The sequence below is a fragment of the Indicator indicator genome, chromosome 1 (assembly GCF_027791375.1).
Source record: "Indicator indicator isolate 239-I01 chromosome 1, UM_Iind_1.1, whole genome shotgun sequence".
NCBI lineage: Eukaryota > Metazoa > Chordata > Aves > Piciformes > Indicatoridae > Indicator > Indicator indicator.
The window spans coordinates 111,470,939-111,494,978 of record NC_072010.1 but is presented as its reverse complement, the minus strand read 5'-3'; the positions used below and the strand labels follow the sequence as shown (position 1 = coordinate 111,494,978).

Sequence of the window (24,040 nt, the reverse complement as noted above, 5' to 3'; positions counted from 1 at the left end):
AGGGTTGAAGGTAGAAGAGAAAGAACAAGTCAGGCTAGACTTACTGCAGTAGTCTTCTTGCATTTCCATTATGATGGTCTAGCTTAGCAGGATTTCTGCTGGACTCCTACCACTGCATGCCAAAATGGATAAACAAGTACACATCTTTTTAAGCTCATTCTATTATCAAATTAGCACTCTAAAACACTAAGGTCTGTGTTCATATTCAGTTACAAAATTGACTGATATTAAAGTGACTTAATTTGCAGAGATACTTAAAAAGTAAATTAATCAATCATAACTTTGCGTCAGGAAAGTAAACAGGTCAACTTCTATCAATATAAATAGTCCTTGGATTTGGGGTTAGGGTGATACTATTTAGCTCAAGCTCTTTTTATTTCTCATCTCTCAATTTTGACATTGTAACACCACAAGAAGACACAACATTAACCAATTTTTTTCTTAGAGACTAATGGTGTGGGAAGATCAGCTTCACTCCTAAACAAACAATGAACTCATAGCTGTAACAATGAACTGCCAATGACCCTTACCCTGATTATTTAGGTTGAGATTAGCCCTGCTCCAGGTTAAGTTTGTCTTGAATTTTAAGTGTGGAAAATCCTTCTTTTATCCTTCACACTACAGCACTGCTCCAAGCTCATGTGCCATCATGGCCAGCTCCAGTGCAGATGCCACTTACTGTGCCAGTTCATCGAGCAGTAGTGACCCACCTCCTGTAGTTATGGTTTTCACTGCTTTATGGACATATCCATTAAGAGAAAAAGCAGTTACAAGTCTGGATCAAAGGAATAGTAAAAAAATAGCTAATCTAAGTGAACTCTTGTTTCCAAATCACTTATGTGATTTGGAAATGCCTACCCTCCTTATCTCAAACACTATTTACCATGCTGCCAGTTTTTGACATCCAAATGCGTTTCAGCCATAACTTTTTTTCCAGACAATGATTTTGGAGTGCATACAGAGACAAGAATACTACAAATGTCTGAATGGTTTAGCACCAGCCTTCACAGACCTCTGCTATTTAATAAGGCTTCCTACTTGCCATCTGCTTTTTAAGATCAGGCAAAGGATTATTTTACAGTCCCACATTTTTCATGAGCAGGTTGTATGATATATGAAAATGGACATCTCCCAAGGGCAACTGCTTTACATCTAGGAAGTTACCTGTGTCAACAGAACTTGTAACACCAAAGGCACTTGACCTGGTACAGACCTATCTTCCCTTGACAGCTTAACATCTGTCTTGCAGTCCCAAGTTTTCATTCTTCAGCATTTTACCACCATATTAGCTTTACTCACAGCTTGTCCAGTGCTTACACTGGGGTAAGCCACTCTGTGTTATCTCACATACACTTACACTGATGAAACATTAGCAGTTTTTTCCAGTCTTTCAGTATTCATTCAAGGTTCCAATACTTATCACATTAGTTGTTAAGTGTTAGTAATCTACTGAGTGTGTTCTACAGGACTGTAAATGACAAGCAACTTTTATATTAGTAGGTCTAGAAAACCTGCAACCAATAGTGCTAAAAATGACATTTGGAATAAGACGTGTTTATTCATCCTGCTTCTTATCAAGTGTCATATTAAATGGTACCAAATGCACCATGTTAAACAACTTTACTGTCTCCTCCAAAGGGACCTGCAGCAATTATAAAGCTTGTATTTTGTTCCTAAAATACATTTGAAAAATTTATGTTTTCCGAGTTGAGCTTATCAGATTTTTACCCTGTTGTCTCAGACTTCAATATAAATAAGAATAATAAAGCACACTACAGATTATTTTTATTTCTAATTTCTGTTCTTACTGTGCCATTGAAAGATAGACTTCCAGCCTGGCATCATTTTTCTTGATAGTAAATTAAAGTTTTCTGACTATATTTATTTAAACCTCTCATAGTTTTCCTGAAATTTTCAACCTGCTTATTAATGCCTATAGTTTTTGAATGCTAGGAAAAAATAAAACTCCTAAACAAATATATTTTTTTTTTCAGATTGAGACTGTGTTGCTCTTTTCCATATTAAGCATGATCCACATTATGTTCAGTCCCCGAGACATAATCAGCCTTCACTCTGATTAATAATTCCTCTTTTTTTTTTTTATCAAGTTGTTAAAAAAAAAGATAGATTATATCAAATGCATTGCTTTTGTGTAAGGAAAAAAAATTGTCTCCTGAAGTTTAAAGACAATCTAATGAAGTCTTGCAATGGACTGCATGATATGTTGAACGTGTAATGCTCAGACTTGGGTACCATAAATTATGGTTTACCTTTCCACTTGCTAGAACTTAGTAGACATACTGTTCACTGGTTTAATTTAGTGATGTTTAAGAGATCTCTTCCAATATCCTACTATTGCATGTTGTTATTTGGCACATTGATCTGCACCAGCACATGACTTTTCTCTCAGTTATCAAGAACTCAAACAAAAGGAATAGCACTGCCTTCAGCACAGCTTTGACTCTGCTTTTGATCTATTTTCCTGGAATTCAATAATTTAACCTACCAGGTGCTGAGAAAGGCAAATACATCACAATCTTCATCTTCTGTAAGAATCCTTGACTTTCCCCACTTGTTAGGCTGCTTTCCCAGCATTTGTTGAAGGCCCAGAGGAACAAAATCTTTTCACTGAATCAGTTCAATTAGTTTGCACTTGGCACAATTTGAGTTCCTACTGAATTTTCTTTCTTTGAACTTGTGGTTACAGGAGACATCTGACTTTGCTAACCCTTACACAGTTTTTAATAAAAAGGAGTACTTTCTCACAAAGCAGTTAAAATATTCTTTCAGTTTTATATGATTTACATAGAGTTTTTTAATTTGAAAAATGGGGAGGGGTGTGGAATTGGAGAGATGAACACTTTCTACCAACACATACTACCATGCATACTTGCCAATGTGTATGATCAGTTGACTGTTGCAATGCTGTGTTTATGTTAGACAATTTTGAACTCCTAAATATGTCACATAGAACTTGCAGTAGTTCTAGACATCATGGAATGATATGAAATATTCAAAGACTTTCTCGTATTTTAACTTCTAACTAAGGCGTTGGAGCAAACAGTTTCTCTTCATCAATCCGACAGCTGAAGCTAGAAATCCAGCCCCAAAGCTTACTGCATCAATCAAGGTTAAAGACCACAAGATACATCATTGAAAACACAGAAAATTCCCAAGTCTATTTACAAAGGAAAAGAAGACAATGTATAGATGTCTGAGTAAAAGGCAATGGAATACACACAACAGGCCAAGAAATTTAGTGGAACAAGTCTGGTTTCCATCCTTAGAGATTTTGTTATGAATTCCTGAATTAAAGCTTTCCTCTCAATTGTTCCTTCCAGGCCCTTCACAGCTTGTACACAGACATCACATCTTTCTGTGTTGTTGCTCAGGTGACCTGAGAGACTTCGCAGAGATAGGGCTGATGCCCAGGACATGTTCTTTTGTGCCTATCCCAGCTTGGCCACTAGTCCCTTCTCAACTTCCACAGGTAGTCCGTGATTCCTCCTTCCTGTTGCAGGTTGAACTCCAGGTGATCTCACCAAGCAAGAGAAATGCGACCGCCCTAAGCACTGCACTTGCCCAGGCACTCCTCACTTCCCCCAGGAGTCTGATTAAGTACTTCACATTCAAGATCTGTCACATATCACAACTTGATGTTATCATGTCCAAGGGGTTGGATTTGTTGAGGAGGAGGAAGAGGAAGGAGAGCACTGATGATTATTTGCCTCTGCTGTTAATTATACTGACGGTCACCTGAGTCAAGCTTTTGCCTGGTCATCCAGAAAAAAACCTGCAGTCTTTTCATTGCTTCTTTGATTTCTTCAGTATACTGTAGCTAGTCTTTACCTTCCTTTCATGCAGCAGTAGGAAGTGGTGGGAAGTATAAGGTTTAAATCTCATGTGGCTGAAGTAGGTGTTTTAAGGCACACAGCATTTTCCTTCCTCCAAAAAGGTGATGGAGGTGGGTGGATGAATCCTTTTCTTCTGCTCTTCGCCACATTTGCAACTTTTTGTTGCCAGAAAGAGAAACACCAATACTCAGTCTGAGGTTGCAGATAAGATTCACATTTCCCTGCATGCTTGACTCTTCCACTCAAATCTCAGTTTTCTCTCTCAGAGTTGCTGGTTGTTATAGTGGCCAAGGCACTATGGTCAGGGGTTGAACATGAGAGTGCATGGTACAACCAAGCTACAGCTTTACAGCCAGATTACATAAACTGTCATACTTGGTAGTGCTGGAAGCATGTGCCCATTCTCATAATAATGAGCTCAATATGCTTCATATTTACACAGACTGGCTTCCAGACGGGCTCTGGTCTCACACTGCATGCAGTAATTTACATCTGAATACTCATGATGCTTAATATTCTATATTGATTGTTGATACTTCAAAACCTGCAAAGAACAGACCCAGCATTGCAAGCAGGGAGAAAGATTAATTTTTCTTTTTTTTTTTTTCCAAATGCATTGCCAGTACTTGAGCAAAAGCCAACAATCTACAGCATAGCAGTCAGTTGCTAACCTCGTAAGAAACAGTCGTGCTTCATCTTGCCTTGTATATACCATTCAATCAAAGACAATCATGCACAAAATAAATATATACCCAGTCCCAGCAGGAGAGTGATTATTTTTTTTCAAATTTATAATTTGGTTTGATTTTTGTTCAAAAAATGCCTTTTGCCCATGTTCTCTCCCTCTTTATGTATATTTTTAAGACATTTTACTTTTACTCAGTAGGAGATCATGATTTTCTTGTGGATAAATTATATTCATGGATGATGAGAAAGAGACTGTAATCACACACCTCAAAGAACTCTTAACTATCTTACTTAGGTTCTGGAGGCAGTAGAAATTACATAGGAGTGCTGAATTAGCCAGTGGAATTGCACTGTATTTAAATACTCAGATAAATTGTCAACTGGTTGAGCTCCATTGATTTCAAATTAGACATACAGATTTGTACCACCTGAAGACATAGTCTTAGAAACCATGTTCTTGTGTTTACAGGCATAGAGATGGATATCATGATATTTAATTTTTTTTTAAGATCTCAGACTTCCTGAGTGACCTTATGCAAGTCACTGTACCTTCAGGAGTTTTTTTCTCCAAACCGGTGATCAGAAAAGCTTAAGACTCCTCTTCCAGGGTGTTGCAATGTACGCTGAAATGAGAACAGTGAGACCCATATGTGTAGCTATTAAGAATAATTATTGGTAAGTGCCATTCACGCTAACCACTGGCTTCTAAGTGAGCCAAAATGGAGGTGCTGGCTATTGAGTATTTTTCTCTATCATCCCTCATCTGCTAATACTTAATATTAGGTAGGAAATTTAGTAAGGAGGTTTTTTTTAATTAGATGTTCACATTGTTTGATATCAAAATAATAATTAGCTACCAGGTAAGAAGCACTATATCCTTTTTGCAATAAAATGCAGTAATATAGCATCATGACAAACATATCCTGTATTCAACAAATTAAAGTACAATTCAGAACATTTTGATGTTGAAGGCAGGTATAACTATGAAAAGAAAAAGCTTTAACAATATTATCCTAGAGTCCTATAATACTTTATCTTGGAAGGGACCTTAAAGATATTCTGGTTCCAAACCCCTGCCATTGGTAAGTACACTTTCCACTAGATCAGGTTGCTCAATGCCCCATCCAGCCTATCCTTGAATGCTTCCGGCGAGCAGGTATCCACAATGTCTGTTTCATTGCCTCACCACTCTCACAGTGAAGAGTTTCTTCCTAATATCTAATCTAAATCCACACTCTTTTCGTTTTGAAACCATTACCTCATGCCAAATCACTACGCTTCCTGGTAAAGAGTCCATTCCCGTCTTTTCTGCAGGCTCCCTTTAAGTACTGCTAGGCTGCTATAGGGTCTCCTACATCACTATAAGGATTTCAACTCTGTCAGCCTGTCCTCACAAGGCAGATGCTTCAGCCCTCTGAACATCTTTGTGGCCCTCCTCTGGACCTAATCCAAGAGGTCTGTGCCTTTCTTATTCTGGGGTCCCCAGAACTGAACATAGTACTCCAGGTGGGGTGTCAGGAGAGTGGGGTAGATTGGGAAAAACATCCCTCTTAGCTACACTTCTCTTGATGAAGCACAGGATACGATTTGCTTTCTTGGCTGCAAGTGTGCTGGCTCATATTCAGTTCTTTTAATCCACCAGTATCCCCAGGTCTTTGTCTGCAGGGCTGCTCTCAATCCACTTGTCACCCAGCCTGTATTTGTGCTTGAGACTGCCCTCAGCCAGGTGCAGGACCTTGCGCTTGGCCCTGTTGAACTTTGTAAGGTTTGCAAAGGCCCACCTCTCAAGCCTGTCAAGGTCCCTCTGGATGGCTTCCTTTCCCTCCAGTGTGTCTACTGCACCACACAGCTTGCTGTTGGCAAAATTGCTGAGGGTGCACTCAGTTAGGAGGCTAGCAAACATCAAACTAGCAGCTGCCCTTTGAGTGTGTGAAATATGCTGGGACTGATAAGAGACACTGTTCAAGTGACAATAAATCCTCATTGCAAAGAATGGTTAGTTGTATAATTGTGTATCATTTTTCAGGTCTAATTCGTCTGCAAGAGCTCATCAAAGCCCCTTCTAGATACAACATTAAAATCAAAATTCGCCAACTGCCCTCTGGGAATAAAGATGCCAGACCTTTACTCAAGGAGATGAAGAAGGGCAAGGAGTTCTACGTGATATTTGATTGCTCACATGAAACAGCTGCAGATATCCTTAAGCAGGTAAGAGGGAGAGGATGAAAAAGCATGACATTAATTTTGTGTCTCTCTAATTTTCATTTTCTGGGAAATGCTAAATCTGAATGCATTTACCAGTTAGGACACAGGCTCCGTACTACCAGGGACAGGAGTTGTTACAGAATGTGCAGCAGCATCCGAGAACTACACAAGGCTTCAGGGCTTCAAAGAACCATAAATACCAGTTGCAGAATTGATGTCTGAAGAGAAACCCATAGATATCCCACAGAAGGAAATATGTTTTGTTTTTTTTTTAACACTTCAGGTTCTGCTTGACTAGTAAGATCATTGAATTTATTTAGTTTGTATTGTTTTTATCAATACAGATTTTCTGTCTTCCACTCCCCCCCCCCCCCCCAAAAAAAAAAAAAAAAGGATGCTCAGGGAGTGGCTCATGTTGAACTATTGCCTCCACAGAGGTTGCTGCAAATCAGTTTCAACACTGACTAAAGTAAGAGTGGGGCATTAATCCACTGCAGACAAGGGCATAACTCAGCATTCATTTCCCTGTAACAAAGCAAGATTTGGTCTGCTGGTACTGCATCGTTACATTTTAAACTTTGGTGCAAGAAGATCTAAGGGACAAAGTATTAGAGGAAAAGGGTATGGTGTAAAATAGGAAGAGAGGCTACCATACAAGGTTTCATGTAGCCCTGACCTAAGCATGAGAGCTGGACAACCACACAATGCAAGGACAAATGCCACAAAGTCTGATGTTAATATACTGGGACTTTACCAGGAGTGCATAAGGACTGGTGTAAATTAGAATTTATTGTGGTCACTTACTATATATTTTTAGACAGTCAAAGTCTAAAGCATTGGTTCTTGCAATTCATTCACCTGTAGACAATAATGCCAAGCAAGTACTACATTGTGAATGGCATTCCCCCCCACACCTTTTGTTTTTTTGCTATAATCATAGATATAAGAAGTTGTTTGGTTTACTGTCAGTTGGGAAACACTGATGCCAGATTACCATCAGTGAGATTCCACTGATCTAAATGTACATATATGGGCTGCCTCACAAAGGTTAAAACCTATTCTTCCAACCCAGAATGTTTTGCTGAAATATTTAAATTATTCAGAGCAGTATTCTGTATCAAAGTAAGAAACACAGCTTACTGGTTGCTAAAACGAGGAGCCTGAAATCATCCTCTCCAGACTAGAGAATCTTGGTCCTGTGAATCTTGACATGCAGAATGGTTTCCTAAATCAGATACACACAATTGAGAAGAGCACACAAATTACCATGAATTGGTAGAGTTAGATTTATTGCTGCCAAGAAAGTTGCCCTGCAATGCATTTTATGGTTTTCTCAGTGCAAGTTACATGTTTAAGCTACAGCAGGGCCAGATGTAGGCATGATATTGGGAATTTGAAGGAAGAGCAAGAGGAGAGTGCACAATCATGCAGCTGCTCTCTCATGTATAGGGCAGATCCCTCTATCAAGTGGCATTAATTGGGAAGGGGGATGGACAGAAGAGCTGCTGTCCCATCACTCTGCTTCCCCTAAAGCTGTCCAAAACTATTAAAACATGACAGCAGGAACAAGTTCCTCCCAAAATGAGATCTGTGGAGGAAGAGGTAAACTGACAACATACATCTTCAAGGATCTGCAAGAAGAAAGTAGAGATGTCTGGCACACTGCAGGAGGCACAAAGCTTTGACAATACCTGGATGAGTATGGAAAAAGAATTAAAATAACCTTTGTGTCAAAAGAAGAGGAAATGCTAAAAGATGTACTAAGACAGGGCAAAATGACAGAACAGTTTGTGTGGGAAATGGATCAGGGAGAAAACTGACAGGCTGCAGATACAGATAATGGTCTCCAGTGCCTTAAGAACTTAAGAGTGGTGAATGGCAGTGTGGAACAGAACAGGAAAATTATGAGGCACACCTGTGGGTCAGAGCTGCAGGAAAGGAACAACATAAATATAGGCTAGAAAGAAAAGGAAAATTACTTTTATATGAGATAGTTCTGTTTGTTGAATTTAGATGCTGGTAGCAGAAACTCATATGTTGAAATTCCTCACTTCTAAAGGCAGCTGTGAAACAGGAAGATGTGGAGGGCTCTGAATTCAAACCATCACAGTGACTCATCTGATTAGGGGTTAGCTACATCAAGTACTGTGGTTCACGTTCTCATCACTGTGCACAGGGCATCCTATCTAATTTTACACTGAATGAAAACAAGGTATTAAAAAGAATATTATAGAAATTATTTTTAAAACCTCTTCAATGTTAGCAGAAAATTTTTGTGACTTTGTAAATGATCCAATAAATATTATGGGAAAATACATATCATTGTTGGATCACATAGGATTCCTAATATGAGTGAGAATTAGAGCAAACAGTCACCTAAACCTTTCCTCAAAGCAACAATTTCTGTCTTCTGTACCTACAATAATATAGCTGATGTTTAGTAGCCCATGCAGGAGAACATAAATAGAGGAAATAGAGATTTTTAGTGGGCTGATTGGTGGAGGGTATTACAGGTTAGGACTGTGGCAAGGTCACACAGGCATATAAGCACCACTGCTCCTGTGTCCTTCTAAACCTTTGAGCCTGCACAGGTTTCTCCTTAAAAGCTTTACACAAGAGCCTGCATATGTCCCCTTCCAAGCTCAAGGGTGCTCCCTCTGCACTGGGCTCTATCTTCTTTGTACAGTCCTCAGCCAAGGACTCCTTCAAGCCTCTGAGAAAGAGACAAGAAGTCACCTTGCATCTCTTGTAGTTTCATGTCCCTTCTGTTAGTCAGTGAGGCATACCTCCAGCAGCATTTCTGCTGCCAGTCATCAGCCCTCCCCCTAGCTGAGGACACAGGCAGGATAGAAAGGCTGCTGCCCTTCTTGCAGTGTCTGCAAGCTGGTCCTATTTGCACCAGCACTCAGGGGGGCACTGCTGTGTCATGGCTTGTTCTGCAGGATTATTTTTAGGCAAGGGATGCCTAAAAGCTCTTTCTGGGAACAAAAGGATAAGTAATCTGAAGTTATGTCTTGAAAGAGCATATAGACTGTAGAATGAGTGGAGGTGACATCTTCACTTGCCTCCTTTGATCTATTGTTTAAAAACAGGATAAAAGACTAATTTCTTCTCATAAATGAGACTATCTTTCTTATTTATAGCTTCAAGTAAAATACCATTGAGCCATGTTTCTTCCTTGTGCTCAAAAAGAACAGGCAAATCAATAACCTAATTTAAACAAAATACAAAGCCTGCATTCAGCTGCATTCCCTGTTCCCCAAGCTCACATATCACCCTTTTTCTCTGAAATGCTGCAGAGATCACAAGATTTCACAGTCTCCAAACAGCTCAATGAAGCCTGACCCCCTCATCACCCAGATCTGGAAGGAGCAAAAGCAAACTGTGATTATTAGTTGCTGCCTTTTCCAATAGTCACTTGGAATTTTCTCTCCACATTCTGTCACGAGAGTTGGTAACCTTGTACAACTGGTGCATGGTGGCTAGAGGTGCTTTCCAGCTCTGTTGCTTGTATCAGGTAACCACCCAAACTAGCAGCTCTGATGCTCAGAGTGACTGGCTCCACAAGAGATCAGGTTATTCTGAAAGTACTTGAACTGGAAGGTTATGACAGCAGTGTTTTCAGTCAAGACATACTATACCATTTGAGCTGATCCATGGATATGCAGAAGCAGCTGGTCTGATGCTCCCATAGTCTACTTGAAAATTTTGTCTGCTGGAGCTTTAAAAGGTATGAATAATGGATAAATCATCTTACAAGAAGAGAGATCTAGTAGAGAATTAGATTCCAAAAGCAGGAGCCAAGTGTTGTTATGGCTTCTTAGGATAAAACTGTGATCTCCAGAGTCCTGCCCAGGATCTGCTTAGCCTCTGTAGGAGCCTCCTTTGACCTCAACAGTGTCTGTTCTGCTCTGCTCCAAGGGTGCATAGCATCTCTTTCATTTCCAAAACTAAAACCAGACATTCCTGAAGAGTGTAAGGTAGGTATTCTCCTTTTCCAGCAAGGAAGCTGGAAATGCTTTCTTAGGGAAAAAAAAAAAAAAAGTGGTTATAACATTAACCTAAAATATTTCATAGACAGTGTCTCAGTCTAGACTCTGTCTAGATTGCATGAGCAATCCCTAATGTCAGTTAAATGACTGATCACAAATTGCAGTCTGTTTTACGCCCAAATCTTCCAATATATTTTACATATTTATTCAGTCTATTTAGTCTATACACTGTATTTAGTCTGATACTGGTTTTTTTTTTGGATGATGAACTTAGTTGAAGAGGTTTAATTGTTATGGTTAGCCTTCAATTTATTTTTCTAACACACCAATAGCTGACATAGAATTTACTGACAGGCAAACTCGTCTCTCACAGGTGATGTTTCTACTAGACTTACATTATCTTCTCCTACATCTATGTCTCTAAAATAAATTTTATGGAATGTACTGTATATTTAATCAGGTTTAGCACACCTGTAAAACAATTTATAGAGACTTCTATGTTCACTTCCTCTATATGACAGGCAAAGAGCAAAATAATTAATTCAGTTCCTACAAAAGTGTGAAAATCAAGTGTCATCATAGTGTACATTCCAGGTACAATAATAAAATATAAGAATATAAAATTTCTTTTCTTGAGTATGCTCATTCTAGTAACTTGACAAATAGGCTGAAGCCCACTCTCTGCTAAGGCAGAATTAGTTCTCTTTTCATTGCCACTTGAGAAACACCAGTGGCAGATTTTCACAAACCCTCAAGCCCCAGGGTGAGAAGCAGATAGATACTCATCTCACTGGTTCTTCCCTCTCTTATCATTTCATGAGGGTGTTTTTCTGGGGACATGTTCATTTCTGGCCACCTGGTTTCTGATGAAAGTCATCAGATGGTGAGAGCTGTAGGTTAAGACCTCTGTGAAAACCATGGGCACAGAAATAGTGTAGTGGGGGTAATTCACCCTGAAATTTGTCAGTGCACTTTAGTTCCCAAATGTAACTGTAGGTCTCTGTAGAAGCAAATGTGACCATTGCTTCAGAAACTTCATTCTGAGCTTGGAAGTCACAGTAGCACTACCTATTAGTCAGAGTACAGTCTTTTGGGGTCCTGACTGTGCTATGCTGAGACCCCTGCTTCTCCGTTCTTGTTAGCTGTGCTGTCTAGATGAAAGCTGAACTATTAGACAAACTAACTTTTGTAATTGTTCTTTCCTTCTCTCAATGATTCACTACATGCAAATGCATGTAGACTTCCAAACTAAAAGAGTGCTTTCATTCATGGTACTGTGGGATTATGTCCATGCTGGAGTTTGAAAGGCAATGCTACCACCCTAACTCCCTGGGATCTCTTCAGGAAGCAGAAGGAGCCAACCACAGCTGACTGAGGCTCTTGAACAACACATTTGTCCTGCCCAATTGCTGTGGCCCCTGTTTCCAGCTGGACTCTAATAATAGTGAAGTATTTACAGAATATATCTTGTTTCTTGATGTGGCTCATGTCCATTATGGAGGAACTCTATATCACTCCAGCTGGACCACTGTTGTTGCATATTTCCAGTGAGTTAATTCAAGAGCAAGTTGTCTATATGGAGCACAGGGAAGCGCTGTAAACAAAATATAAACCTTTTATATCAAAACACAAGAGGCATGGAGGCAGAGGGGTGGTTATTCATTATGGTGTATCTTGCTGATCTGTGGTGGTACTAATTAATTGGATAATGAAATGCTTTCACTCAATGGTTATGAAATTAAATAATGAGTGGGGAAAATGCATAGTGAAAGGAAGCAAAGCATTTGATTCAGTTCCTGCTAATATGCTTTGCTATCATTCTGATTTCAGCCTGCCTTGAAGGAAGACTGGCACTAACTCTAAATGAGGTGCTGTTATTTCACATGATGAACAAATGTAGATTAGAACTGGGATATCATGCAAACTAAGAATAGGGCACCCAAAGAGTTTTACAGACATAAGAGAGAGTATTTTTATCCAATCTCTATCCACTCGCCATTATATTTTGACCACTGATCATATTCACATTGCAGTTCATGACCCACATCTAAAAGTGTAGGTCTGCAAAATACAAGGACCAAATATCTGATCTGAAATGGGTAACTAGAGATGGAAGTCTCTTTTTCTTATTTGCCAGGAGAACCTTTAATTGATCCATATCTGGTTTGGGTGAAGAACATATTTTACACAGGCCAGCAAGGGTAGGAGATTTGCAAGGAGAGTGCAGAATATTTCAGCCTAGTTTTGCTAGTTTACGTTCATCTAAATTCCATAGTAAGTAAAAGCTGTTATTATTTAAATAGGACATTTATATCAGATGCATAATTATTTCAATAATTACATGCAAAGTTATTTAAATAGGAATGTGTAATGAAATTTTGTTCTAGTTTCTTACAGGCACAAATCAGTTTTGTTGCCTTCCTTTGTTCTGGGCTGCTCTGTTCATGTTCTCTAATGGGGAGAGCACTTGCTGTGTAGGAAAGGCTTGTGCAACTGCTTTGCAAAATACTTCATCGATGTCCCAGACTAAAAGGAATCTTTGCTCCCACTATGCCTTTATTATGTTTTCTCTGCTGGTAGTCCCAAGAAGCTGTGTCCCTGTATCTATCTCCTGTGTTGCAAAGTACAAGTTCTTGCTGCTGAGAACACGAAAGTGTAACTCTCCTGTTTACACAGTGTCTGAGCCATTAAGGCTTGGAAGTCATTAATGCTTTGGAGTTTTCATTATTCTGCTTGCTTTTGCTTCAACTTGTTTTCAGCTCTTGTTTACCTAATGCCATTTGCTAGTGTCATCAAACTTCCTTCACTGGAAATTTTATTCAGTGACATGCTACCCCAAAATATAAATAGGTTATTATTATGAAGTCATTACAGTTCGTTAATAAAAAGCACCATATTTAGGTCAATCTACAAACCTGACATGTCACATCAATGTAACTAATTGCCTTAATGATTGTTAGAGGGAAGGACAGACAGTTAAGGCTGGTCTTGTGACCAATACTAAGTGAGAGGGCAGAGCTCCATGGCAGATCAGGGCTCAGCCTGGAACAGATCCAGCACCAGCGCTTATTCTTTAGTCAGACAGGACATTGGTAATGTGTATGTGACACTTAGAAGCTCTCTTACAGCTGCCTGTAGCTTTGTTTCTTAATTGAGTCATTGTCAGTAGAGAAAATAGAAGAGCAACATATTGATGAAGTTTTCCTGGGCTGCTGCAATGCTTTCTTTGGAAAAAGATCAGTAAGCATCTGTCGTGGAGCCCTCAGGTGCAGAGTCTTAGGCAAATTCATGACACCCTCCCAGCAATTTCCATTGGAACCTGTGTGCTGGTTATGGCAGATAACATTGCTGGTTGAACCTCACTTCTACCATGCAACCCCCTCTGTTTTTCAGGGGATTTGGTTCTGCTTTGTTTTCAAAAACAATCCTGTAGCGCAGCTTTTGAAATCCTTATTACTCACACACACATAGGTGTGTCTGCCTAGCTCTGTTTATAGCATGTTACTTGGGCATCAATATTGTCATAAAAAGTTTTAATCAAAAATGTGTTCAGGAGGCAAATACTCCTCTCATGCTACTGCCCCTGTATTTGTGGGAAAACAATAATGGGGCTACCTTGGATTAACTAGCTGGATATCTAGTAGCAGTCTAGCTACAGCAGCACAGCTAGGTAATGCTTCCCAGACATCCAGGCTACACACTTTATAATCATTCTACTTAATGTATCTGTCTAGTTAATGTCAAGTTTTATTACAACTGTAATGAATCAATAATCTAAGTCTGGGTCTTTGAACCCTCCTATTTACATTTATTAGTATGACCATGTGTTCATACTAATATTACACTATGGACCAGCAGTGAACTTCATACAGAGGACCAAATAAATTAAGATATATAGTGGTTTACCTGGGCTAAACCTGCATTTATAACCTCATGGGTGTTCTGTGCCCCATATGAGGTGATTGGGCTATTTCAACAGTTTCAGCCTGAAAGGCGCTGTCTGACATTTCCTTCTTGTAGCAGAAACCTTAGACACAGAAATCCAGCAGCTCCAGGGAGCAGAGTTGAGCCCAGCTGTGTCAGCTGGAAAACTCAGCATGCAAAAGTTTCCATTAATGCTACTGCATATAATTCCCTGTGTTTAAATAGGAAAGGAACATCAGTCTCCAGGATTGCTAGATTACTCATTTCTACAGGTACTAAAGTAAGTCTAAGATGTGGAATAGAAGAGGATCAATAAAAAAAGAAATAAAAATGGCAGTTTTGTCATGTAAATTCAGTGGAGCGTTTCAAGAAAATACTTGCCTTCTGGCTTGATTTTTAGTGGCTGGAAATGTATTGGTTCGTTGTGATTAATAACTGGTTTTATTGTCTACTGTATCTTATAAAGTTCAGGTTCTTTCCCTTTTCTTTGTGTAACTAATAGCAACACATTCACAAAGCTAATTTTCAGAGGCTTTTGCCATGAAAGACAATTTTGGCAAGCCAAATTGCAGTATTTCCCCCTCTATTTCAAACATCTATCCAGATACTCCTGGAAGTGTACTAAAATACTCTTAATAGCAGATGCTTACATTACTATGATCAAGACTGAATAACATTTAACTTTTGTCTGTGTTACTGTCATGATAATGAATTCTTCAGTAATTTCCTAGCTCATAATTCCTCATCCTCTTCACAAGACCTCAGAGCGGGCAAAATGCTTGCATCATGGTAATAGCATATGTGGATACAGTGACAAATGTAGGTGATGCTGGGCTGAAACTGTAGAGCATACATCACTGGGGTGTTTTATGTAAGCATTCTAAATTATTTTTGGAGGGAGGTTGAGGGGGAAACCACATCCTTGTAGAAATTTCCTGTAATGCAAGGGTGGAGAAGAAGAACTTCATCCCCTTACACCTGAGGTGGCCAGTCAGTATGCATATAAATGCCATCCTTAACTTGCAGACCTTCAAAAGGTCTGACTCTGGAAAATTAATCCAGACCAGAAATCGTTTCATACCAATTGTTTTGACAACCTCCTGTAGATATTCAATTCCCAGGTGGAACAAAAGACATTCATAGACACTTTCTTCTTTTTGTTCTTCTTACCTCAGTGAGCACAGAGTGTCTTGTCACATGGTAATACAAAAGAAAAAAAACCTGCACCTAAGCACTTTTCCCCTACGAATTCTGTTGTCTGCTAGTAAATTTCTTTTTTAACACTTCTAAACTGCAGACTAAAGATTTTCACTTTTAAAAAATCAGCTTCTTATTATCACCAGTAATTTTTATTGTCCTAGGGGTTTTGTAATCTTTAATTTCTTCTGGAGCAGGGGTGATAAAAACATAATTTAAATATAATAGGATACTTTTTGCTCCTGAGGAAAAAAACATTGGGGTTATTGTAATCAAGTTTTCATGACCTGTAATGTATTGTTCCATATTAGCCCATGCTTTTCAAACGACACCGAGGTGTACTGAAAACACACAAAGGACATTCACCTTTCAATCTCTTTCAACAGATACTTTCCATGGGAATGATGACCGAATACTACCACTACTTTTTCACGACATTGGTAAGGAATGCTAAGGATCTGGGAATGAATATTCATTGTTGTGGAAGAGACAAGTAAAAATTTCCACTTTTTCTAGGAGATGTTTGTTGCCATTATTCAGGAAAAACCCTGAGGAACATTCTTTAGTAATGCCAGGACTCAGAATTTGGTACAGAAGTTGTCTTTCAGTATCTGTGGGTCTGGCTAACACTTTAATAAAATGAGAATTTACTGGAGTATTGTGTTTAAGGAGGAACTATTGATACAGGTGGATCCAAGTGAAACAGAATAATGCCTTGCAATGGAGCCAAGACTAAGCACAACAGGCCATGCAGGTTCATCACTGAAATGTTTCATTTACTTATTAAAACATGAAATCACATATAAAATCAGTTGGGAAAATTTATAGTAAAAGAAACTTTCTACATTTTATTTCATGGTAAAAATACTTATTTCAGTACTTTTTTTCCTACATTTTAACTTAAATGCTATATACAAATATAACCCAATCCATGATTAAGGTCCATTTGCATTATAGACCAGAAAGACAGCAAAGAACCAATATTGTTAGGAAGTCCCAGAGGGCTGCGTTGTATCATGTGCATCAGCTTATTCTTTGTTTGCATTCCCATATAAAATATTATGTGAAAGTGAAATATAATTTTGAATTCAATAGTCAATTTGTAAGTCTAAATAGACTCTCTAACTGTTTGAAGTAGTAGCTTGAAATAGCTCTCTCAGGTTATTTTAACTTCAAGAAAAGAAGATGAAAAGAAAAAATCCTAATTTAGGATTTACTGTGAAACTTACTGTTAGGATTTAGGTTTTACTGTGTAACTTACTGTTTTATACAAGAAACAGTACAATAAACAATCTAACGTAAAACGGTAAACAGCATCATGAACATGAATGAGATACCATAAAGTGCATACTAGAAAAAGTAGTAAGCAGTGCTGGTGGTATCTTGGCATTGTGTTACTGTAAATATTGATATTTTGATGGTTTTTGTGGTGTTAAACCATGACAAATACATTTGTCATTTTTGAGCCTGCTGTGATCAGCAAAAAGTTGTTTTAAAAAACAGCCTTCAGGCTATGAGAAGCAGTCATCTTATTTTCTCTGCCTGATAAATACAACTCTGGAGTGTACCACACAATTATATCACTTAGAATACCCAGTATTCTCCTACAGTGCTGTAAACACTGAGTGCTGAAGTGTATGGACTTATGTGCACTAGCTTGACAAGTCCATTACACTTCCTGGTAGCAAGTCACCTGAAGGAGAAAAATGAGATTCGTAAGTAGTAAAAGTGTATTGCTCTCAACATCTCTTGGAATTTTCCATCTTCAGGATGAGAAATAAGCTTGACATTGGCCAGCTAATTCCTCATGTTGGCTTGTCAGAGTGGTAACACTTTTAGGGGACTGCTATAAATTAAAATTAGACACTGCTGTGAAGGTTGGTTGCAAAATAGTGATGTTGTGGGGAACTGATTTTTATGTTCCAAAAAGCAGATATGTGGTTTGTCATAAATTTCACACAGCTTTGCATTATTCATATTTATAACTGAAGCAGTCATGACTAGACTTTGAGGGCAAGCAGAGCATTCACAGGCAAAAACCCAACCCTTGAGTTTAGGATTGAAAATTAAATACAGCTTTGCCCTAACTGTACCTTCTGAACATTTCACTTTAAAAATGCTAAATGTGGGTTTTGTTTGTTTTAGGATCTATTTGCATTAGACCTGGAACCCTACAGATACAGCGGAGTGAACATGACAGGGTTCCGCCTGCTCAACATTGAAAACCCACAAGTTTCATCGGTCATTGAGAAATGGTCAATGGAGCGTCTGCAGGCACCACCAAAGCCAGAGACTGGCCTCCTCGATGGCATGATGACAGTAAGTGAACAGAGTTACAGGGGTGGTACAGGGGTGGTACATGGATGTCTACTGTGCAGTTCATAAGTCTGTTCGTGCAGGTGTGAACTGGCTCCATTACGGCTTTGTTTCATGCAAATGCTGAAGCAACATCTCTAAAACAGACTTCTTTTTACCTGCTTCTACACAGGAGTGCATTTGCTCTGCAAACTAATATTTGTGCTCATCTGTGTGACAAACCATTCCTGGGCAACTAGAGATGAGTGACAATTCTTTGGCATAGTGTCGTCCAGCTAACATCATTCATCTTATTATTGTCAAATGTAGATACTGCTGCCTCATTTCTCTAATAATACTCTACATGGAGTGAAGAACATAACAAGAAATAAAAACTTTGAGAGCAAGTATGCAATTTATAACCTGCAGGAAAAGATATTGTACATGTGGGCAGGTAATACCATTTTTAAATTGGAAAAGTGCCTTTTCTCTTCATTTCCGTCATCTACAGCATCCCTGGCTTTTAAGATATAATTTAAAGATAAATGAAAGGTATCATTAAGCCAGGAAGTTAGGATTTCCTCCCTAGCACTCCCCCAAGAAGTAAAGGATAGGAACAATTACATGGAAGGTGTGACTCCATTCACTTTCACGGAGTGAAGGGTTGCCATCTTTTTGCAATATAAGATAATGTATCAGATGTACTGAATGGAGTTCTAAGTGATATGAGATAGACTTTATTGCAGATGATAGCAGGAAAAAATTTGAAACAACCTAATATCTTGAAGAGAAATGCATTATGTGTGCTATCTCTAGCATTTGCAAAAAATGTTGCTTCTTTGGGCAGTGCCATTGTGCTCACTCACACAAAGGCAGGGGAGAAACTTCTAATGTGAATGCACAAGACCTGCAAGTGTGTTCACAGGTAGCTAGTCACGTGCATTCACCTAGCTGTAAAAACTAAGAAAAACAAAGTTCTTACTAGACTCTTATCCTCTCCTGCACATCTCTATAATCATTTAGTACCCCTGATGTCCTGAAACAACATGAGCACCAAAGAAAACATCTTCCTACTTGGTTATGATCATTTAAATATTCAGAGACAATTTGATGGAGCGTTGCAATACTGCTATATCTCATTCAGCAGTAAGGCTATGACAAGCTGCATAGTTTGAGGAGATCAGGATTACATGTCCTATTGTTAACTCAGGATTTCTCCCTTCTGGTTCACACTGTATTGTTTGCCCTAATGTCAGCTTGTGGGAAGCCATCAGGGCATGACCAGGATAGTTTGGAGCCCATGTCCCACTCTATGCCCAAATTGCACACGGAGGCATGATTGTTTTAACCAGATCTTTGGGTTCTTTTGCAATAATTTAAGTAGAATGGGAAAACTAGAAAAATGAGTTCCAGAACTAATTCTTGGTCCCTTTCTTCTTATGCACAGACATCAATACGAGGTGGTTTGCTTCAGAAAATAAGGTGGTCTTTCACTCCTTCATGCAGCCTCAAGGCCTAAACCAGAACAGTGAGGGGAGAAATAAAAGGCTAAGGCTGGTAATATAACCTCTGAGCTACTGCATGGTGTGTTGGGAAATTAACAAGTTATTTAAGCACAAAACTGAAACGTCCAAGTCTGGCGAAGCTGCCAGTGTACAAATGCTGTGAGATGCACCATGTTTTCATGTAAAAGCATCAATGGTCTGAAGTCCACTGACATTGATGGAATTTTTTCCATTGATTTAGAGGCGTTTTGGATCAGACCTTTAGCTTCTGGGTTCACTTGGAATGAGTATCTGGTTTAAGTCACTTGATGCTGATAACAGCTGTTACTATTTCCTTCTGCTTGCCTCACCATTTATTATGTTTTCAGTTTGCTCTGATTGTGGGGGTATTGTTTGGGGAAGATCCTCACCAATGTGTCAGGAGTGATTCCTTATCTGAGGTATATTAGGATTCCTTGATAAATTCAGATCACGTTTGATTGCCAGCAAAAGCCTCCAATGCTGATAAGGCCGATGCTGCTGTAAATTACTTACGTAAATGAAACTGACAGAGAATCAAATCTATTCGTTTCCCAAAAGAATTGTGTGGGAAAGGAATAAAAAGTGGATTAATTTTGCAGTTCACATAGACGAGTCCAGTTTCTCATCTGCAGAGTTAGTACTTTTTTAAAAAACCCTCTTTTTTAATTATTCAGTAACTTTAGAAGAAAGGTAAGAACTTCATTTTTACAGCATCCTCTTTATTAAATGACTGTTCCCACCTCACACATGAGAGCACTGAAGAACAGTGAAGGTGAAGGAAAGACTTTTCTAAAACTTTCAAATGATAAAGGGTGATCAGATATGTGATCTCAGTTTGTGGCTTACTGGACATGTTTTTCCAGTGAGGTCATGTCACCTATTTATGCCAAAAGGCAAGATCCTTGAGGGGAGTAGACACTTAGAGGCAGTAGATACCTGGTCTGGTGGGATACCTACCAGGTGCTCAATGCGATTGATTTCCCTGGCAAGCAGGTCTTGCCTATGAGAAGAGCAGCAACGGGGAGCCAGTATGACTCCACACAGGCAGCCATCCACCATGCTATGCCACCATGCCATTCTGGGCAGACATCAGCTTGGGCACCTGAATGGGGCTTTTGAATGACACACCTTGAGGTGCTGAAAGTCTTTGGCAAACCCCATGAGGAAACTACAGAAGACAGGGTACTGAAAAGTGCTTGGCCTTAAGGGATGCCTGAAGGATGAGATTTTGGCTGCTGTATCACCCAAGGCTTCTTAAAACTTCTTTCTATGCCACAGTTACCTCTGTGCTTCCTGCACTTTACTTGCCCCTCTCTTTCTGTAGCTACCCAATGTGGTTTTCTTGCCAATGCCTCCCTGCGAGTACTCTGAAATTAATATAAGCTGCAAAAAAAATTTCTGCACCTCAGGTTTCCATGGAGAGCTGAGTAGTGGCCTTTTCCATAACAGGAGCTCAAGGAAATGGTTCCTGGTAGAGAAAAGCAGATACATAAAGTTGTACATTGAAGAAAGCCTTTCTGTTTTTTCATGCAGACTGAAGCAGCTCTGATGTACGATGCTGTTTACATGGTAGCAGTGGCCTCCCAGCGTGCCTCCCAAATGACTGTCAGCTCCCTGCAGTGCCACAGACACAAGCCATGGCGTTTTGGACCCAGATTCATGAATCTGATAAAAGAGGCAAGTGTAGACCATCTGCTTATGGTCATCATAGTCCTTCCTTTTTTTCTTTACCACTCTGGCTTGTGTTGTTGCTCCCTGCTTTTTGTCATATGCTATGCTCTCATGTCTGGCACTCAGATGCCCACTGCTTCCTCAACTTCCTAAGAGAGAAATGTTGATTTACAGATACAAGGCTGTGTACTGAATTTTGGCAGAGAATTTATCTGGTCTTAGGAAAAAAAAAATACTGCTAAACTGTAGGTGTGATAAAATCTTAGACTAACACACCATAAGGCTGTCCATATTTTTTGCTCAGTTAATGTTATGGTTATGTTAGTATGTTATTATGTGTGCATATAATTTCTAAAAATATGTGATAACTGAAAGCAGCCATTCTAGAAATTGAAAGAAAAGCATTTGTAGCAATTTGTTTCTTCACTTAATTCCAATTGTTTCACAGATTGTTTGAGCATTGATCATTATCCAGAAAATGTTTCAGCCAGTGTTTATAAAGAAGTAAATTGCATCATGAAGTCATGCACTATCTCATAAGAATATATCACTGAGCTAACCTGATCTACAGATTTTCTAAGACAGACGCATTTTACCTGAAATGCCTTCGCTCTTCCAGAAGTTCAAGTTTTATTAAGAATTTCAAAACTTTTCCTTTAGGGAATCATGTGGAAATGAAAATTGAAAAATTATGTGGAGTTTCCAATGTATATTTCATCTTTTCCCCCAGTTCTTGTCCATGATAATGTGATTCCTATCAAAGCCACATTCATTAGCACTTATGTAGGTGGAAAAGGACCCTGTAGGCTGAAGTATAAGGTAAGCGGTTGCAGCACATTGTGACATACACCTGAATCCTGTAGGAGCAAACTGAAAGACAAGACATGTAGTGATTACAGAATGTGTGGAAGAGCTGTCTTCACCTTCTCCAGTCCTAGGCAGTTTTTTTAGAACTGCCATAGGGCAATATACAACATGGTGATTCACCTACACAGAAAGCCTTGCAAGTTACTCAAACAGTACTCTCCACACAGAGATTTTTATGAATTTTAAGCTTCTCTCTTTGAAAGTATAAAGAAAAGACAAGTGTTACCCCAGTATGCATGGTTCTGACTACAGAACTAAGAAAGCTTTGAGATACCTTCCTTACTGCAACACAATCATAGGAACAACCAGAGATCAGGCAAACAGCACTGGGAATTATTTCACACTGATATCAGCCATGCAGCATCCAGCCCACCGTCTGGGGAGGAAGTGGGAAGACTGTAGCAGAAACAGTAGATGGCAGGGGGAAAATGTCTCAGAAACGTGTGTAATAAAGATGAACTTCTCACTCCCTCCTTTCTGGTTTGATCTGAGTGGGAACCTCTGTTCTTTTGCTTGTCAGCCTCAAACTAAATGAGGTAACATTGCTACTCATACAATTTCTGGTGCATTTTTAAAAGCATTATCATGAAATTGAAAGTTAACAAAAGATTTTTTTATCAGTGAATACATCTGCATAATTCTACAGGGATGACCTACTTATTTGGGGTTTTGCTAAGTATATAGCATAAGGATCCTGAACCCTAAACCAGAGGAAGTACTTTGAGCAAGAGTACCAGACATACACAATTCAAAGATCAAACAGTTACACAGTTCACATTTATCAAATAGAGCTAGCTTCTCTTGCATGGAGATATGTGAGCTAATTTGTGATCATTTTGCAGATAGTATCTTTCATGGTCAGTAAAACATTTATTTAAATACTCCTGGAGTCTTATCTTCCTGTTTCTGTTGTAGCCAAAGCAAACCCAATGGTAGTTAAAAGCAGAGGATAACATTTAATAAGACAGTACTACTTTTCCCATAAAGGCTATAACAGGTATTGGAAGCTAAATGCCAAATACTTTTGGACCATCCTCTTTGGACCAAATCACTGTTAGGATCTGGTTTGCTCAATGAGGATAAATGAACTTTATAATTAATAATCAAGTGAATAGGCATGGAGAAGAAAAGACAAGCAGAACGATAGTTTGGGCCCACATAAATACAATTCAATTTTATTATTTTGTGATATGCTACTGGTGATCTGTGAAAGCATTTTAAAGACTGGTCTGAAGACAAATATTCTGCAGCCTTTCAGGTAAAGAGGTTTCCTGCAATGAGTTCTGTAGGTACCAGAGCTTAGCAAGTACTTTAATGTCTCCATGGTGGGGTTTTGCATTTCATTTCAGTGGTGACAAGAGCTGCAGTCATCTTATTTTCTGTGTGGGCTAATTCTATAAAATGCCAGGTTGATGGTGATAGCCTCTTACTTGCATAGCTGCTCATAGGCTGTTTCTCTATTGACTCAGCATATATCAAATTAATTTTTTTCAGCCTATGAATGTCCTCTTGGGAAGTCAAGTTTCAAGACATATCTGACCCTTAGGTACACATGAGCTAGCTTATTCCTGAAAGCAACTGGAAAGTGTACATCCTAAGGCAAAACACTTTGTTTTGATTCATGCTGATTTGAATGCATATGCATTGAAGTCAGTTTCTGAGATAGCTAGTTTAATGTGAGAATACTCTTCTCTTGATCTTAGAACTTTAGGTAAGTGTATCAGGTAACAGCACTAACAGATCCACTGACCAAGACTTGTGATGCCAACAAAAGTATAAGAGAAAAGGAGTAGCAAAAATGTCCAAGGCTACATGATAATCA

At 39.0% G+C, this 24,040-nt stretch overlaps 1 protein-coding gene across 1 annotated transcript in view; it reads left to right on the top strand.

Moving 5' to 3' along the window:
• GRIK1 (glutamate ionotropic receptor kainate type subunit 1) overlaps nucleotides 1-24,040 on the top strand; it is a 169,519-nt gene that overhangs the window by 96,589 nt on the left and 48,890 nt on the right. The window contains exons 4-7 of the mRNA XM_054385311.1: nucleotides 6,568-6,749; nucleotides 16,246-16,299; nucleotides 18,005-18,178; nucleotides 21,214-21,357. Coding sequence (XP_054241286.1) covers nucleotides 6,568-6,749; nucleotides 16,246-16,299; nucleotides 18,005-18,178; nucleotides 21,214-21,357 — 554 coding nt within the window. The remainder of the gene's footprint in view (nucleotides 1-6,567; nucleotides 6,750-16,245; nucleotides 16,300-18,004; nucleotides 18,179-21,213; nucleotides 21,358-24,040) is intronic.